Here is an 18,678-nt window from a genome sequence, read left to right as displayed (position 1 = left end):
TTATCCAAATACTGGCCTATTTCCAACCTGCCATTTGTATCGAAGATCATGGAAAAGCCTGTGGCCTCTCAGCTGCAGTCATTCCTAGCTGGTAACAACCTCTAAGATATTTTTCAATCTGGCTTCCGCCAGCAGCATAGCACGGAGACCGCGCTAGTAAAGGTTGTTAATGATCTTTTACTCATTGGAGACTCAGGTAGTCTCTCTATACTTCTGTTATTAGACCTCAGCTCTGCCTTTGACACTGTCTGTCATAAGATTTTACTTTCACGATTAGTGGAATTAGGCATATCAGGCTCTGCACTATCCTGGTTTTCCTCTTATCTCAAGGGCAGGCAATATCACATCTCCATACACAATTCCAAATCTCCTACTGTCTTACTTAAACAGGGTGTCCCACAGGGCTCTGTTCTTGGCCCACTACTATTCATTCTGTACATTCAGCCGCTTGGCAACATCATTCGTAGACATGGTTTTAGTTATCATTGTTATGCTGATGATATTCAGTTATATACTGAATAGGGTGTCCCACAGGGCTCTGTTCTTGGCCCACTACTATTCATTCTGTACATTTAGCCGCTTGGCAACATCATTCGTAGACATGGTTTTAGTTATCATTGTTATGCTGATGATATTGTTATATACTGCTTGTCAACCAGATTCTGTTAATATAAAATCCTCACACTGAATTTGACTGAATTTAAATCAAGGCTTAAGACCCACCTTTTCAACCTCCAGTTGACCACTATCAGTCAATGCATATGTGTTAGGAGTCCTTCATTTTTCTGAAATGTGGTGTATGTTTCATGTACTATGTAGTGTTCTATCTCTTGTCCTGTATTTTTTTTATGTCTATCTTGTCTCTGCTATTAACTCATGCAGCTGCATGTGATCCTTCATCCTGGGCAAATGTCCAAGGAATACATTTATGTTTGTTAATTATATTTCATCTGTCTTGATATACTGAAATATTGTACCTTGTAAAGCGTCCTTGAGCTTGGGAAAGGCGCTATATAAATTAAACTTATTATTATTATTATTATTATTATTATGACTCAAACACTGATTGATTTCTATTACAATTATCATGAACACAAAACTGTCTTCATTATTTGAGGTACCAACAAATAGCCTGCACCTTTTGATCTAAGTAGGTGTGGAGGATCATAATGGTACAGAAGTTCACTCAGATACTGCGGCGTGAGAGCGTTAAGTGCTTTATACGTCAGTAGTAGTATTTTATAATCAGTGTGAGATGTAATTGGGAGCAGTGTAGATGATTACAGCTGATGTGCTCATATTTTCTAGATCTAGTGAGGACTCTTGCTGCTGCATTCTGAACTAACTGAAGCTTATTTCTGCACTTACTCCAACACCCAGACAGTAAAGCGTTACAGTAGTCTAATCTAGAAGTAACAAAAGCATCAACTAGTTTTTCTGCATCCTGTAACGACATCATATTTCTAATTTTAGCAATATTTCTAAGGTGAAAGAAGGAGATCCTGGTGATATTATTCACGTGAGACTCAAAGGAAAGACTCGGGTCAATAATCACACCAAGGTCTTTGACTGCTGTACACACTGAGACAGAAACACCATGATACTTTTTCATCCTCACAAATAAAAAGGAACGACTGATTTCACAAAATGTGGTTGAGTAAAAAGTACAATATTTGACTTCGAAATTTAGTGGTTACAGTAAAAGTTTCCCCAAATGGAAATACTTCAGTAAAATACAGATACGTGAAAAAAAAAAACTACTTAAGTACAAAAACGAATTAAATTGACTTCTTTACTGTCCACCACTGACAAATATATATTTAAGAGTTTAACTTGAAAAATTAATTCTGTCTTGCTCATTTCTACGGAAGTCCTAAGAGGCCATGCACTTTAAATGTTTTTCTTTCTTGTTTTCTGGTGATCATGACATAATTTTCACATGATCTTGACATAACATGTTTCCTCGTGATTAGCACTTCATTTTTCCGTGTATTCAGCGTGAGAGCATGTTCTAGAGGCAGCATCATCACAGCATCATGGATAATAAGCATCAACCATTGGTATCCACTCGACAACAAGAAAACGTTGGGTCGAGATCATGAACAAGAAAACTCAACTCATCTTAACTCAAGATCACATCAAATCCAGTACCAAACCTTTCTATTATTATATATATATATATTTTTTTTTTATATAAAGTCCGATCATTTATATGTTTCCTCCGTTATCTGGTCCAATTCACTCATCAACCCCATTTTAAAACTGATTATAGGCTCAGTGGCCTCTTTATCTTACCAAAATATTTTCTGTAATGGAAATAAATGTCTCACAGATGCTCAATATCAATAAACAGTGTTATTACACAATAAAAGTATTTATTTGTTCTCACTGAGAATGTAGTGTAAAATAAAGCATAACTGATAATATACACTGATTATATACACAAAAAATCATAAATAAACAAAACTGGAATGTGTTGAAAGATTTTATGGAACAGTTTTATGCATAAACACACACACACACACACACACACACACACACACACACACACACACACACACACACACAAATTAAAAATAAAATAAAAATCCCCTGGATATTTGCACAAGAGGAAGAGAAATTCATAAATGGACATGAGATTTACAGGAATAATAAAAAATAAAAAGTGTTTATTTAGCTGTTATTTTATTCAGTCACAGAATTGAATCATATTCAGACTCTTTATATTAAATTTGATTCATGGGAAGGTCAAAGGTCAGTCGGCATACTTTCCCGATCCGAACGATTTTATTGTCGAAGCCGGCTGGACTGAGGGCTACACAGGTGAACTTGGTGTTCAGGATTTCCGGAGAAAGCTCTCTGAACACCATCTTCCCGAGGAGGTACTTCGCCCCATCATGTGACCTGCAAATACAGTCAGAAGTTCAGTTCAGCTCAAATAAAAACTCCCTGAGATGGTATAAGAAAGGAACCAGACTTGAAAGTGATCCTCAACACTGAAAGTCCATTCATTACAATTTCATTATTATTGAAGGCATCACCTGCATTCATACTGCTCATGATAACTGCAACCCTGAGCCACTTTAGCAGACTGTTTATATTAATTACAGTCTGAATCCATCGTCACGGTTTTCGAGTCGAACCTTCTCAGTAACTTAATGAGTCTTTCAGATGTTCTTATGTTAAATTAAACATAAAACTCTATTAATGTATAAACTTCACAGGGAAGTTCTGTCACCAACAACGAGTCCATGCAGGTGTGATGTGATTATTTTCTTACAACAGCATGAATAATGTGGAATAATATACATTTTTAACCATTTAGACCTACTTTTAATGTCCTGAAATATACACTGGATGAGAATTCTGAAATGTTCAGAAAACATCACCCTCTACATTTCACTGTAGAAAACCAGAACGTGATTATTATAAGCATGAGGTTCAGCAGAACATCTGAGAAGTTTTTTTTTTTTAGAAACAGCACCGGCACCGTCTGATCGGTTGTGGTATGATAATGATATTGCCTCTTAAAGCTCTTACCTTTTCACTGTAGATATCATGGTGATGTCTTTATGAACCAGTTCTACAAATTCGCCACCAGCCAACCAGTACACCATGGTCTCATGTGGAAGTCCTCCAGGGTTCACTTTACAGGTGATTGTGCAGCTGTTACCTACAACGTGATCGTCATAAACACATGCTCAGGTTTACAAACATCATTTTGTGCCTTATTGTAGAGAAATGACTGTAAAGACACTGAAAAGAATCTCTGCATGTGGAAATGAAGAACAGGAAATCATCTTACTCTGATTGTTTTGCGTTACGTTGACAATAGTAGGAGCTCGGACTTGAATATCTGCAGAACGGAATATTCCAGAAGGTTAAAACGATTCAGTTCATGTAACGTGTTAAAAGAATAATCGTGTGTAACAGATCCAAACACGTAAATATGGGTGAAAATCCTGAGACACGTGTAACTGAAAGAGGAATGTGATGAGTTTGTAAATGAGCTGTAAACATACTGGAACAAGCTGAGCTGTAAGAGCAGTGGAGCAGCATGACGGCGAAGATACACACACCGAGAGTTCCTAAACACACAACACACACACAAACATACACATGTTCATCTTACTTACAAAATATTAGCTTTTAAAACCTAAACTATTTGGCCAAAGCTCCTGGGACACCCAACATTTCCACACACACGTGGTTCTTCTCCAAACTGTTACACAAAATTAGAGGCACACAATTGTATCAGACATCTTTGGATGCAGCATAAAATTGCTCCTTTACTGGAACTAGGAGACCCAAACCTGTCCCTGTGTACAAAGTCAGCTCCATGAAGAAGTGAACGCTGACAGCACCCCAGGCCTCCTCACCTTCTCACCTACATCACTACCTGACTTTACTAACACCCTTGTAGCTGAACGAGTCTCCACAGAATCTTGTGGAACATCTTTCCAGAAGAGTGGAGCTCATTATAAAATGAAATTACGACAAAATGTGGAATGAGATGTTCAAAAAGAAGAACATGAAAGTCTAATGGTCAGGTGTCCGCATACTTTTGACCATACAGTGTATTTGTAGATGTATATTATAGTTGTTTTACTTCATAAACATAAACACGAGCAGTAAAACTAAACTAAAACTGGGTTCAAATGTATAGAGCTCAAATGTCTAATAAAACATTCAATTATATGGAAATTTAAGGAAAACGATTAAATCTAATATAAATCTAAAACAAAAAAACAATTTACAGCTTTTGTGCCCAAAATAGTGCAAATATTTAAACAAACAAACAACCAATTGAATAAATGAATAAAATGCTTATTGTAAAAAAAAAAAAAATAAAAAAAAAAGACAAGCACTTTTACACTTTTCTTGTAAAAAAACAAAACAAAACAAAAAGTCTAATTTTGCACAAATTGTTCAACATGTAGAAAAAAATCAGGTTATAAAATACATAATAATAAAGATATGTTTATGATAATTAGACCAACTGGAAGATTATTTATTTTAATATCAGTTTAAAAAGCTAGTAAAATGTTAAATTAGAAGATAAAATCTGATAACTACGATCTTTTTCATTATTATGACGTCAGAATGAAAAGAAATCTCGATCTCTTGTCTCTGTACCGCGACACACTGAGAGACTTCAGGGTTTTAGTTCAGGATGGAAAGTGAACAGAATTTCAGTGGTTTTGTTTCACATTCAAATTTAAACTTCACTGAAATTTCTGTCCAAGAAAATCCCCAAACATTTACACATTTTAAAAGTGAAACTAAATGACTGCGTCTCTATTTATAAACAAATCAGTCAACAATTAACACAAAATACTTTTGACCTAAACACACACACACACACACACACACACAACGAGGTCAAATAAAATTTCACAATTCTTACTTCTATGTTTAAAAACCTTCTATTCTGTGTTCCAACATAATCAACTGTATATTTATTATTTATTTCTTATAATTATCATCATAAACAACTCATCAATTTTATAAATCTCAAGCTCTTGGATGCAATTAACATTTTAATGAATAACGTGTTTTATACACATTTTATACAAATATCCACAAAGTGTGAGACTTGGTTAAGAGTTGAAATAAAATTAAAGTTAAAATAATTTATTGTTGGAAATATTTGTTCGGAGATGAAACAGCTGTTAAATCGAAGTACAGCAGTGAAATTAATGTATACATTTAGATAAATGATAAACTGGAGGGAACATTTTAATAAAAAAAGTCGACTTCTAAAATAATGATAATAATTCTCGAGTTTTCCCCCGCAGTGTTTAATCTCATCCTGAACTCCACACGGGTTTATTGTAAAAACATAAAAGCAAAGCCATAACATTCATCTGCAGCAGAGATGCTCCTCAAAACGTGATTTTTTTTTTTTTTTTTTTTTTTATCGAAATAAAACTTTAAGAGAAACAAACAGAAGATTTACCTGTGCTGGTGCTGGTGAGACTCCAGATCATGGTTCAGGATTCAGAGCGTCAACAGAGAAGCGCCCAGGGTTTTTAAACAAACTGTGACGTCCAAGGACTTCCTCCTTCTTGGAGTGCGTCATGTAAATGAAAAGTAATGCTGGTTTTTTTTACCTCAATAATCCAGACTAGTGTGGAAAATTCCACCCACTTTAATTCTTTTCCGGAATTAAACAGAATATAGACAGTGAAGGTTTAGAACAATAATAATGTAAAATAAATAAATATCCAAATATAACCGTGTACACTTTGATAACACGGACTATCTGGATTAATATTACATTTATTTATTTTTTATCCAGGCTAATAAATACACATGACCAGAGGAACCACGTGACCAGAGCAACCATCAAATATTGTAGAAACGTTTTCACGAATCATCATGATCAGGATTATTCTGTCCTTTTATGTAATACAGTGGATTCATTTTCTGGAAGGTTCTGGAATGGTGTAGTGAGGGGGAAAACAAAAACAAAACAATTTTTTTTAAATCATCATGTCCATCTGTAATGATACTTTAATGTAAATGATCCAGGAATTTGGACCATTCAACATCTAAATATCATCTCATGAAATGAATCCTGTCAGACCTCAAAGCTTTAATCAACATTCTCCTTAAATCCCTTTATTTGCCTCGGCTCAGAAACTTCCAAAAAAAATCTCAGACACATTTCCCAAAATTTCCCAACAGACAGCACACAATCCTTCAGTCACTCCATCCTGTGACTCTCATGACAGCAAATTCAGTGCAAACGCCGACGCTAAACAAATAAAACGGAGAAATATGATTCAGTCCTGAGCAGTAATGAAACGGTCAGGAACACCAGCATGCTGAAAGTCAGACGCAGGAACGCTCCAGATTCCCCTCCACGTTCATGCTGCTGATCACTACAGGGGGGAAAAAAACCCTCAACACTTCAGTACTGATGAGAAATGAGAGAAGGGATTTTAGTGGGTGAAGTGGGAAAGAAGATTTCATTATAACTGGAAAAGAGTTGAAAAAAAAGGAAGATGAAGAAAAATGTAAATAACCATTTAAAACATTAAGACAGAAAATTTAGAAATGAAGCCAGACCTCGAGCAGTTCTTTTTTTTTTTTTTTCCTTCTTCTCTCTCATTTAAATACACATAAGCACAGTGTGTGCGCCAATATACAGTACATTACACACTCTGGGAGATTACAGTTCCAACCCCAGTGTCCATTAAACCATAGACTGTGTATAGTCTCTGTCTCTGTCTGGGACGGATGTGGCCATTACTCCAGACCCAAGATGTAGTTGATGCCTTGCACCAGTCCGATGATGACCGGCTGCCAGGCTACGAGATAACGAAGCCAGTCCAGGAGCTGCCCATACATGACATGAGGTCTCTCCCACCTTACAGTCACTGGTTAAGGAGAAAAACCAACAACCACCTGAACATTTGTGTGTCAATGCGATCAGCCAATCACGAAGCGGCTTGTTTAATTACATCGGAACATTTGTTTATTATTTATTTCTTGCACTATTCTGTATAAAGTCTCCAACCTTCACATAAGTAAAGTCTTTCTGAAGAGATGAAACTCCTGGGCTTTTGCTTGATATAAAATACATATATCTATATTTTTTTATTATAAATAAACAAACAAACTAAATATTTAACAACTTAAAATAATATAATCAATTGAATAAATATCTTTCAATATATATTTATATGTAGGAACTTTTAAATAGTCTTAGTTATTATTATTATTATTATTAAATAAATTCTAAGTAATGATTCAATTTGATCATTATCCTCATTTTATTTAATTGAGAACTTAAATATTTTAGGGAATAAAATTATTATAATAATTTTAGGGAAGTATTACAGTATAAATAGAATATTTTATGTCTCCAATTACAGTTTTAATGGATCAATGACCAATTAAAAGAGTGCTGTGTGTGTGTGTGAGGGCTGAAGCTCATGAGCTAATTAACTCGAGAGCTGAGTAACTGCACAGCTGTTCCTAATAAAGTGGCAGGTTTGAGGGTTGATTTAAAAAAACAAACAAAAAAAAAAAAACCAGTAAAATCCCCCCCCCCCCCCACAAAAACATGGTGATATCATCACGTGTTCTTTATGATTGTGTGTGTGATTGATACAAGTTAAAAAGCAATGCTGTTAATTCTGAACTAAATGTTCCTAAATCCCTGGTTTCCAGTTAGAACAGGGAAATGAGGTGGCTTCACGTTTAGTGCGTCACACGGAAGCGGGAGAACACGCGACGAGCACCACAAAACCATCAGCATTCAGAACAAGTTTCAGTAAATAGATACATCATGTTACACCACCACTTACTAGTAAATCATCACCTGGGTTTGTTTCACTTTTATTTTTGTATGAAACTACTGGATGAGTCGAGTGCTGTTTCTCCAGAACTACCTCAATGCACCATCATCCGCAAACAATGAGGAAACTTTACACAAGATTAAATCTCTCTCTCTCTCTCACACACACACACACACACACACACACACACACACACACACACATTCCTGTAAACTGCAGAAGTTGAACTTTTACACTGTACACAGGGAAGCCCAGGGATTAGTCAGTGATCAGTGCTAATAGGCAAAACTCAGCATTGAGAGAGAGAGAGAGAGAGAGAGAGAGAGAGAGAGAGAGAGAGAGAGAGAGAAAAAGAGAGAGAAAAAGAGAGAGAAAAAGAGAGAGAAAAAGAGAGAGAAAAAGAGAGGGAGAGTGAGCTTTTTCCAGATGAATTTTAGGGAATATACATTTTGGTAAACACCTCAAGCCAATGTTTACTGTATCAAATCTAAATTACAATTATGTTTATTTTAAGTCAAAACTCTGTTTTCTCTCCGTCCCTTTCACTATCAGTCTGTCTTTTAAAAAGCTGAAAATATTTGGGGGTGATTTTTGACAAATTTCACATTTCAGTCAGTCTCTCTCTCTCTCTTTCTATCCCTCTCAGTCTATCGGTTTATCCCTGTCTTCTCCCTCTCTGTCTCTCTCTCCTATTACAATTTCTTTCCACTTTTAGCCAAACAATAATGCATGAATATAACAAAATCTCACACACACACACACACACACACACACACACACACACACACACACACACACACACACAGAGAAAGGATACGGATTACTGAACATTCTCTTCAGGTCCACCTTTTCTTTGCAGTATGGGCATGTCTGTTTCTTACCCACAATGCACCACCCTCGTATGCAGAACTCATGAAATCTGTGAAGAAATCAGTTAAGGAAAGAAATACAGCCGTGATCCAGACTTAAAGATTAAAATGTTAATAAAAATCATCACTCGGGTTAAAAAAAAGAACAGGTTTTATCCACTGCTTTAACGATTTCAGTTCAGACTCAATCACATGACCTTTTCTGATGATATTTAAGTTCGTGCCCTACAGTAGCAGATCCTTAGAAGTAAAAATTGAGTCATTCTGTTTTTTTTGCATCTCACACACACTCACTCACTCACACACTCACTCACTCACTCACACACTCACTCACTCACTCACTCACACACTCACTCACTCACTCACACACACTCACACACACTCCATTCTCTTTCTAAATGTTGCTCATTTCATAAGAGTTCATAAAAAGGGAGGAGTTATGAAGAGCACAGAATTTTAAAGTGAGGAGTTTGTGAAGAGCGAAGAGTCTCTGGAAAGCGAGGAGTTTGCGAAGAGCGAGGAGTTTGTGAGGATTGTGAAGAGCGAGGAGTTTGTGAAGAGCGAGGAGTTTGTGAAGAGTTAGGAGTTTGTGAAGAGCGAAGAGTTTGTGAAGAGCGAGGAGTTTCTGGAGAGCGAGGAGTTTGAGAAGATTGTGAAGAGCGAGGAGTTTTTGAAGAGCGAGGAGTTTGTGAAGATCGAGGAGTTTGTGAAGAGCGAAGGAGTTTGTGAAAAGCGAGGAGTTTGTGAAGATTGTTAAGAGCGAGGAGTTTGTGAAGATTGTGAAGAGCGAGTAGTTTGCTCACCCTCAGGTCTGGTTGGATCAATGCAGGGAATAAAATCAGGGCTAAAATGTTGTTACATGACACAAACCCCCACCTTTAAAATCAAATTCCTGCAGAAACGCACACCGAGTCGTTTACTGCGACCACTGACGTGTGACTGGTTTCTCAGCTCTGCTTTTTTTTTTTTCAGAAGTAACACGTTTCTAAAGGTCTGGGATCCAATTCATTTGAAGATTGTGATGTAATTGTGGTGTAATTTTGGTTACGGCGCAAACCGTAGACAAAACGCGGCACTAAGGGGAAGCCTGGGCTGGGTGAAAGACGTGACGCAGCAGTGGATAATTAGTCTGTGCGAAACGTTAAAGGTCAACCAATGTCCATTATGTAAATTACGAAATAAAGCAAGAGCAGAAACGTCACAGAACGAGTGCAATCATTTGACCACCATCTTCATCTCATCGCCAGAATACCAATTCAGAATAATGGTCGAGTGGAGATGCAGAACTTCTGTGTGTAAATATAAAACCATGTGAGAAAATAAACATGATGCTCAAACACAGCAACACACACACTCAATTCTCTGTTTATAGTCTATGGAAAATAAATGAAGGTTTTCCCTGCAGTGACACACACGTTCAGACCAGTCACAGACCAACGTGACGACAGACAGAACACCCACTTCCTTTTTTTGTGTTGTTTGTTGCTGCAACTCTTCAGAAACCACTGAGTGTAAATATAATTATAGCAGTTTTAGTCACATTTATTTCCTCATTGTTCATCGTGATTTCACAATTTTAACTGCTTTTCTTATCCTATAATGACTTCATGATTGTTCTTACACCTGTGTAGATTTATTTAGCTTTTGGTGTTGTATAGTTATTAACTCGTAACCTGTTACACTGTGCAGGACTATTTTTGTGTGTGTAATTATTCCTGGAGTGTATCAGGAATTTAAAATGAGAAGACTGCAGTGTTTTTTCCCTCATACTTCTAAAGGAAATGAGTGATAAAAAAAAAACAACCCAGGTAACACAAGATACACACCGTGTGAAACGACCTTCTGGGAAATACTCGCCGTGTTCTTTAGTAGAAACATCAAGGAAGTGTGTTGTGTGCTTTATTTTGTAGAAACATTCAGGAAGCTTTTCACATTTCCAACCAAAACTAACTTCCAATTTGAGTTCACAGTCAAAACACACACACACACGCTACAGTCATGTGATTGAAACGAGATGGCGAGTTCATTCGGTACGAGTTGATCAGACGGACACGTGGAAGGATACACATGGTTGCACGACAGCCTGTAGGTGTTCTCCATGATCCCCTCTTCGTCCACACTCACCAGGATGGGCTGACCGCAGACGGCGCAGATGCTGTCCGAGAGGTGTTTAGTGGGCATTCCTGATGCGCTGTAAAACTGACAACGTCACAAAGGTGTCAAAATCATTATCTAAGCGCTTTCAACCCTCTTCCACATACACCACTGGAAAAACAACACATTTTCTAGAACGTTCTCCTTCTCTCTGGGTTTCGTCAGGAGCGATACAAGAACCTACAGGAGATACTCACGCCGACTGTGGAAGCCATGAAGTCTGCGCACATCTCGGCAAAATCCCTGCCCAGGACGCCGTAATAGAGTCCGTAAAAGAGCATGGAAACGCCAAAATCCATGGAATCTTCCGGCTTTATTCTGAGAAAGAAAGGTGAAGAAAAGGGGCGTGGTTCAAATCCTCTAGTAATCAACAGAGGTAGAAGGAGTCATGAAAAATTCAGTAGTAAAAATACTACTGTAATGACATTCTAATTAGGTACGTTAGCAGCTCTAAAATTCTACTCAATTACTCAAATTCTCAAACTAGTTGTTTGAAAATATATACAAAAATTGTGCAATAACAAAAAATACATAAATACACAACTACAGTCTAAAACTTGAGTCTAATGTGAGTTGTGCACTTTTGAAGCAAAAAAAATCCTAATCTCCTGTTATGATGTTATTAATGAAAATGAGAGAAATCACAACTGCAATTTCCCCCTGAATTATTTTTATGTTTTACTAAGTAACTAATATGATTTAAAATGTAGTTGAGTAGAAAACTTCAAACGAGACATACTTGTTTACAAAAAAATACAGATTTTAAAAACCATTTTAAAATGTAGGTCACAGTAACGTGAGTAAACGTAATTCGTTGATGATCAACACGTCGTTAACGAGATGCAGGTTAATTTTCTGATTATTACCCTTTAATGTTTAATGACTCGTTATGTTTAACATAATGATTCGTGCAGTGTATTTTACACGCCTCGCTCATAGCATGTGATTGTAATGCGAGACAATGTCGTGATGACTCACATCACATCACATGACTATGAGTTCCTCGTCATATAATCCTTTAATCTACTTATAATATAAAATATACATTACGCTGTTTCAAAACACTAGAAGTAAACATCTTTTTTTAGGACTTGTGACCTGCTGGAGATTTAAATAATGAGCCTCATTTTATATATACATTGTAATGTTATAGATAATTATGGAAATTTACACACACACAATTATAAATATTATAATTATCCATAATTACTAACACCACAGTTTAAACACGTGACTGTGGAATCTATTCTCGCTCTTCCACATGCTCACGTGGGCATTTCAGATTTCTAGGTGGTTTCTGGAATCATGCTTTGCTTCTCTTGGCCTTGTTCTTCTTGATCTCAAGATTTTATTCTACTACATCCAGAGACGTCTGGAACAATTGTGTGTCTAACAGTTTTGAGGAAAAAACACTCGTGTGTGGAAAAGGCAGGTGTCCAAATACTTTTGGCCATATTAATATATAAAGGTTTTTCGGTTTCAGAAATGTTTTAAACAGAAACGTTACACGTTCACGTGTCCAGCGGCCTGAAAACACGACGGCTGTTTATGTAGCTCTGGAGGTGCGTACATTCTGGAATGTCACGTCTTTGCTTTGAAAACGGCGTGTGTTCGACTCACCTAAATATCAGATTGATGCCAAAGAGTGTGAACATGACTACACTGTATCCCACAATGCCTGTCGTGTAGCTGATCTTGTACAGGAGGAGAAACCATTTGTAAACCAATCTAGAGAGAGAGAGAGAGAGAGAGAGAGAGAGAGAGAGAGAGAGAGAGAAAGAGAGAGAGAGAGAGAGAGAGAAAGAAAGAGAAAGAGAGAAACACAGAACTCTAATGGGTCATGGTCAAGTCATGAAGATGTTATAGAACAGAGGTCGAGTTCATTCTGAAGAACCCCATAATCTGATGAGTTTTTACTTCCTCTCAGAATCCCCCCCCCCCCCCCCCATTTACTTCTGCATATTTATCCAGACTGACCCACAATCACCACCAGGGTTAATGGCTTTGCTCAGGAGCCCAGAGGTCCACCCCAAGCCCAGACCCAGACCCATCTCCTGGTGCACTGTGATGTATTACCTGGGCGTGGTGCACTCCAGGGGTTTGCGAGTGGCGCGGAACGTGATGAAAGCGGTCACGACCGAGAAGATGAACCACGTCACCAAGAACCTCCACCAGTGCAGCTTTGTGGTGAAGTACAGAGGCACCACCCACATCTGAAACAGGGTCACCAACTGCAGAACAATGAGAAGATGAGCATTTCTAACTCCTAAAGGTTTCCAAAATAAAAACAGGGGGTTGTGACGACAAAGTGATGAACGGCTACTTATATTTAACCGTCGTCTATTTATAACCAGGTTCTTTCAGAAATTGCTTTAGTTTCTGTGATATCATGAGATCCTACTCGCCATGACTCACACAATTACGCCATTGTTCTTCTCCGTTTCAAAGGTTACGGACGTGGAAGACGTCGCTCGTGCAGCATGGGGTAACTGCTGTAAAATAAAAGCGTGCAAGTTTCCTCGTCTGCCTGCTTTTACTTCCCCAAAACAAACCAAAAAATCCCCCATTTACTCTTCAAAGGTGGATGTTGTAGATCAGCAAATGCTTTCATGACGGCCATCACGATGACTGAGGGTGTAAAGGGTGTGTACGGGGTGTGTTTCGAGGAACTGTGTGAGAAAACACTGTTATACATTGTGACTTCCAGGGTCTGATGTGCCTTTTCAGGGTTTCTGCAGGTTTCATCAAATTAAAATTTTTCCCCATCACTGAAAAGTAAAACCCAAACCCAAGCTCCAATAACCGAGATCTGATTGGCTGTCGCGTGTTCGTCTCATTTGTAGTCGTAATACAGCGAATGATATTTGGACCAGAGAAGAAAAGAACGACAACAACCACGGAAGTGAACAAACAAACAAAAAAAAGATTCTAAAGTGCCGCAGAAGCATTTCGATGAGCATCAGAGGCGGCGTCACACGGACGTCGCAAAATTAAGACCCGTTTAAAATGATGTAAGAACCAGAACCAGAACTGAAACGATTCTTCGACTAATTCAAATACAAACATAATAAATTGAGGCAAATAATTTGTCATTTCATTAAACATTGAGCACCGTGTTTCCCCACGGACCATTATTACTGACGCACCACACGCTAAATTCTGCGCTGGACAGGTAACACAGAAAACGCTGACGAGTTAAAAATGGAGGAACGGAGTAAAAACAGCGAGGGGAAGATTCGGAGAAAAGAAAATGCTTTTAATGTTCGGGATCATTTCAAAATAAAACAAAAAAAAGTTATTAATTTTAAGTCATTTGAAATTGATTTTTATATATTTATTTTTTAATATATTTGTACTTTGATGTAATATGTGACCTTTGACACGTAACGAATCGGTATCTACGGTATTTTTTCCCCCCCCCCATCACGAGAAATTCCCGACCGGATCGACACACTCGCCTGTTCACGCGCACAATAACCAGTTTCGGTTGTAATTTCCCAGTAACTCAGTGCTCCAAATATTTATCCTGTAGGTGATAAAATTTGGGCAATGGTGTAACTATAGGTCAAAGGTCACACTGCCAGCACTGACAAAGAAATTCAAAACTTAAATCTGGCATTCGGTTCGTATTAAAAAGATAATTGACGAAACAGCGCCATTTAGTGTTGAATCTGTGAAATAACCCGAAGTCTCTGTTTTTAATCATTATTTTAAACATATATAATATATTTACAACGTTTCAATTGCAGGAAAAATTACGTCTATTATATTAAAAAATAATTGCAAGATAATTTCACATAGCTATATTTGATCAGAGTGTCTCTGCACACTAGGAAAGCACTATCCGCCCTCTTCTGCATTCACGTGCTGGCAGATGTAACCAAACAGCACATTTTTTTATTTTAAAATAGAGCAAACATTATAAAAATTATAATAATAATAATAAAGTATGGATTGTATGTTTGTTGATAAGGGATTTTCATGTGCAGAAATCTACACGAGTAGAATCCTGGTGTTCCTTAAAAGTTCCTCAGGTGAAAGGGTGAACAGTGAAGGTTTGTGTATGTCGGGGCTCGAGCGTACTCACGTTGTAGGACTTGGCGTGCCTCTGTTTCCACTGCACCAGGACGAGCTGAGCGATGACGAGCGTGACGATGAGGATGAGCACCATCTCGGCGTGCATGGCTTCGTGCCCTTTGTGCTTGGCATGCATTCTGGCATGTTCCAGTCTGTCATATAAACAAACAAACAAAAAACCCCACATCAATCAGTATGTATTAAAGAGAAAGACACAATAGATAATAACTAATGAAACACCTCCACCTAGTGGCAAATAGCGGAATGTACCCGTATTTTAAATTACAAGAGAGATTAATATTTAGCAAAAAATTTAAGATGAAAAAAGGAATTATATATAATAGAGAGAAAGAAAGAAAGAAAGCTGTTCATTTTTTTTTACATTTTGTATTAGAATTTTTCTTAAGTAAACATTGAGCTGCATTTTTTACATGAATTAATGATCAAAAATAATACACTAATGACACAGAACATAAAGTAGCAGCTCTTTCCAGGATAATTGATTCATTTATTATTTAGTAGATTCACAAGAAAAAAACAAAAAGAAAAAAAAAACCTGATTACTGATCAATCAGTTCATCATATCTTTATAATTTCTCTATAAAGTAAATATTCTCTCTCAGTCCGGTTCCACTCGTTTGCCGAGCGACATTTACTGAGGCTTACGGTAAACATTGAGTCACACCTGAGTGTATTTTGGCATCAAGAGTCTACCAGAAAGGACAATTACAAACCCCCCACACACACAAACACCAACATACCCCCCCCCCCCAAAAAAAAAACCCCAGTGTAAATGTAATAATCAGTGACCGAATGAGAATCGGCTGAAAAGACCACATGGTTGTGATTAGAGAAAAAGATCGGATACGAGCGTCTGAAACGAGACCGTATCCCTGATTTGTCTGTATCTATTCAGAAATTATTACATTTTATTTGGAAAAAGAAAACAGAAAAGACAGACCTCCACTTCTCCTCCGGGGAAAGCTGCGAGAGGTCGATCTAAAGGGGAAAAATTACAGTCTGGTAAAAAAAAAAAAAATTTAAATAAAGAGCACACAAAAAAACAAAAACCCAACACAGATGAACAAAAACGAATAAACAATCAACAGGAACAGAGTGTAGAAATTACTCTTATGATACTAATATTCTGTAACAGATGATTTCAGATCTTATATTGTGTAATATTCTGGTTTTCTCTTGATTTTGATTGGGTGACACACACACACACACACACACACACACACACAGCACCGTAAAAAAGGTAGGTCGCCATTAGAGTTATTAATGAAACGGGATGTAAATCGGGGATCAGGCAGGATCTCATATCAGGGATGTCTATAACTGAGGCTGTAACGATTCACGTCTCGATTCATAGCCAACGATACGATACAATAAATACGAATACATATGAAAGTTCACTTTTATTTCTTTGGTTCAAACACACAGCAAATCATCAATTTACTTAAGTGCCTTCTGACTCCTAACTCACGACCCCTTTCACACACAAGATGAAAGAAACCCAGCTGTTGTTTTCCTGTTGTGTGTGCAGGAAGTTGCAGCTCTGCCTCTGCCATGTTAATCTGTATTCTATGTGACTGTCTACACGCGCTCGAGAAACGAGGAGAAATCGATCTATATATTAAATATTGGTCACAAATTATTGGTCACATTCTAAATGATAAAAGTAAAAAAAACAAACAAACAATGAAACAAAATAATAAAAACTTGTATCCGATTTTTTTTTTATAATCGATGCATCACATCATCAGGTTTTCAGCTTCAAATCAAACCCGTGATATAAAAAATACAAAGGGAAATTATTTTATATGTTTATATTAAGATAATTTACACATTGTTTGCACATACAATATAAATATTTAACGTGCAAAAAATATGAAAATTAAAAACTGAGATTTTTTGATAATAGCAAAAAGAAAAGAAAAATAAAACAATTTTGCTCCTTACTGTTTGTCTGTAAATATTGATATATTTGTTAAAAAAAAAAAAAAAAAGATAAGTGATATATAAAACATGAAAGATTTTAAATCATACACCGACTCTGTTAATGAAAGAACTTTGTTTACTGTTTACATATTTATTTTAGATTTAAAGTCAGTATTATAAAATATCACGGTTTATTTAATATAAAATGTTTCGCCGTGAAGAAAAAAATATCAAATTAAATTAAATCAGTGAGCTGGCTAAAGGGAGAACTGGGGCCGTATCCAAAATCACAGAGCAAACCCTTAAACGCTACTTGCTCCCTACGTCAGTACTTGACATACTGTGAGGAAGAAAAATGGCGTCCGTATTCTAGTGCGCTACCCGAATAAGAAAGAGCAATTTGGGACGCGGCCCCCTCGCCTGTCGTATCGCCAATCAGAGCCGTTAGCAGTTAGCATTTAGCCTCTGGTTTACTCCGGTTCCGTCAGCAACCCAAAGAGCGAATGATTCGCGCGCGGAGACTGCCCGTAATAAAAAAATATATATGTAAAAAATAAACAACAACAAGCCTCACGAATCCGTCGTTACCTGCGCGCCGTCGTGGACGTGCCCGTGGTCGTGGTCGTGCTCTACGCCGTCCACCTCCACCTCGAACACCCCCGCCATCTTAGGGAGTGCTGACGCCTGCTGACGCCCGGCTGTACCGGCAACTTCCGGGTGACGCGCGCCTCCGAACCAATCAGAACGCAGCATCCGTGTCCGCGCTTCCGTTTTTTTTTTTTTTACGCCAAATGAGTGCGACGGTTTTAGGGTATAAATACAATTCAATTTAATTAACACCCGCTTTTTGGCCTGGAACCTGATTTACAAACATCATTTAATTCCTCATTATTACTATACGCGGTGGTATCAAAAATGCTCGAGACTAGTTCTGTAACACACCAACAGATGGCAGCACAAGGCTGCACACACAGTCACAGGGAGCACCGACCGTCATAAGAAGACCGGATCATTTTAGCAACAGAAGATACAGACATTTATTTCAGAAACACAATCGTTTCTTCCCCTTATCTTGTGTCCTATTGGAATGGATTCTTTAATCAGAATCAGAATATTTTATTGACTTCACAGGGAAATAGTTTGTTTCAGTTGCTCAGGGTATACAATTAAAGTAAAAATAAAATATCAGAAATGTTAAATAAAACACACATTAAGTATAGATGCTGTACATTCAATAAATTTCCTAAATTATTAATATATACTGTATGGAAATGTGTAGCAGCAATGAAACAGATACACTAATTATATACAATTGTATATAATAA

At 37.3% G+C, this 18,678-nt stretch overlaps 2 protein-coding genes across 2 annotated transcripts; both read right to left on the bottom strand.

Moving 5' to 3' along the window:
- Nucleotides 1-2,649: 2,649 nt before the first annotated feature.
- On the bottom strand, nucleotides 2,650-6,096 carry LOC310738952 (uncharacterized protein). The gene is made up of 5 exons (XM_083564475.1): nucleotides 5,960-6,096; nucleotides 4,023-4,088; nucleotides 3,806-3,856; nucleotides 3,541-3,673; nucleotides 2,650-2,904 (listed from the first exon to the last, which is right to left on the bottom strand). The coding sequence occupies exons 1-5, from the start codon at nucleotides 5,988-5,990 to the stop codon at nucleotides 2,727-2,729; spliced, it is 459 nt and encodes a 152-aa protein (XP_083420601.1). The 5' UTR covers nucleotides 5,991-6,096; the 3' UTR covers nucleotides 2,650-2,726.
- Nucleotides 6,097-6,597: 501 nt separating this feature from the next.
- rnf121 (ring finger protein 121) lies at nucleotides 6,598-18,121 on the bottom strand. Its single transcript, XM_083564405.1, has 9 exons — nucleotides 17,942-18,121; nucleotides 16,371-16,408; nucleotides 15,420-15,561; nucleotides 13,409-13,563; nucleotides 12,953-13,060; nucleotides 11,530-11,650; nucleotides 11,244-11,377; nucleotides 9,127-9,228; nucleotides 6,598-7,375 (listed from the first exon to the last, which is right to left on the bottom strand). The coding sequence occupies exons 1-9, from the start codon at nucleotides 18,104-18,106 to the stop codon at nucleotides 7,255-7,257; spliced, it is 1,086 nt and encodes a 361-aa protein (XP_083420531.1). The 5' UTR covers nucleotides 18,107-18,121; the 3' UTR covers nucleotides 6,598-7,254.
- Between the last annotated feature and the right edge of the window lie 557 nt (nucleotides 18,122-18,678).

This window comes from Silurus aristotelis (assembly GCF_946808225.1).
Source record: "Silurus aristotelis genome assembly, chromosome: 16".
Taxonomy (NCBI): Eukaryota; Metazoa; Chordata; class Actinopteri; order Siluriformes; family Siluridae; genus Silurus; species Silurus aristotelis.
Note: the sequence above shows the minus strand (reverse complement) of the source record. Positions and strands in the feature narration are given on the sequence as shown.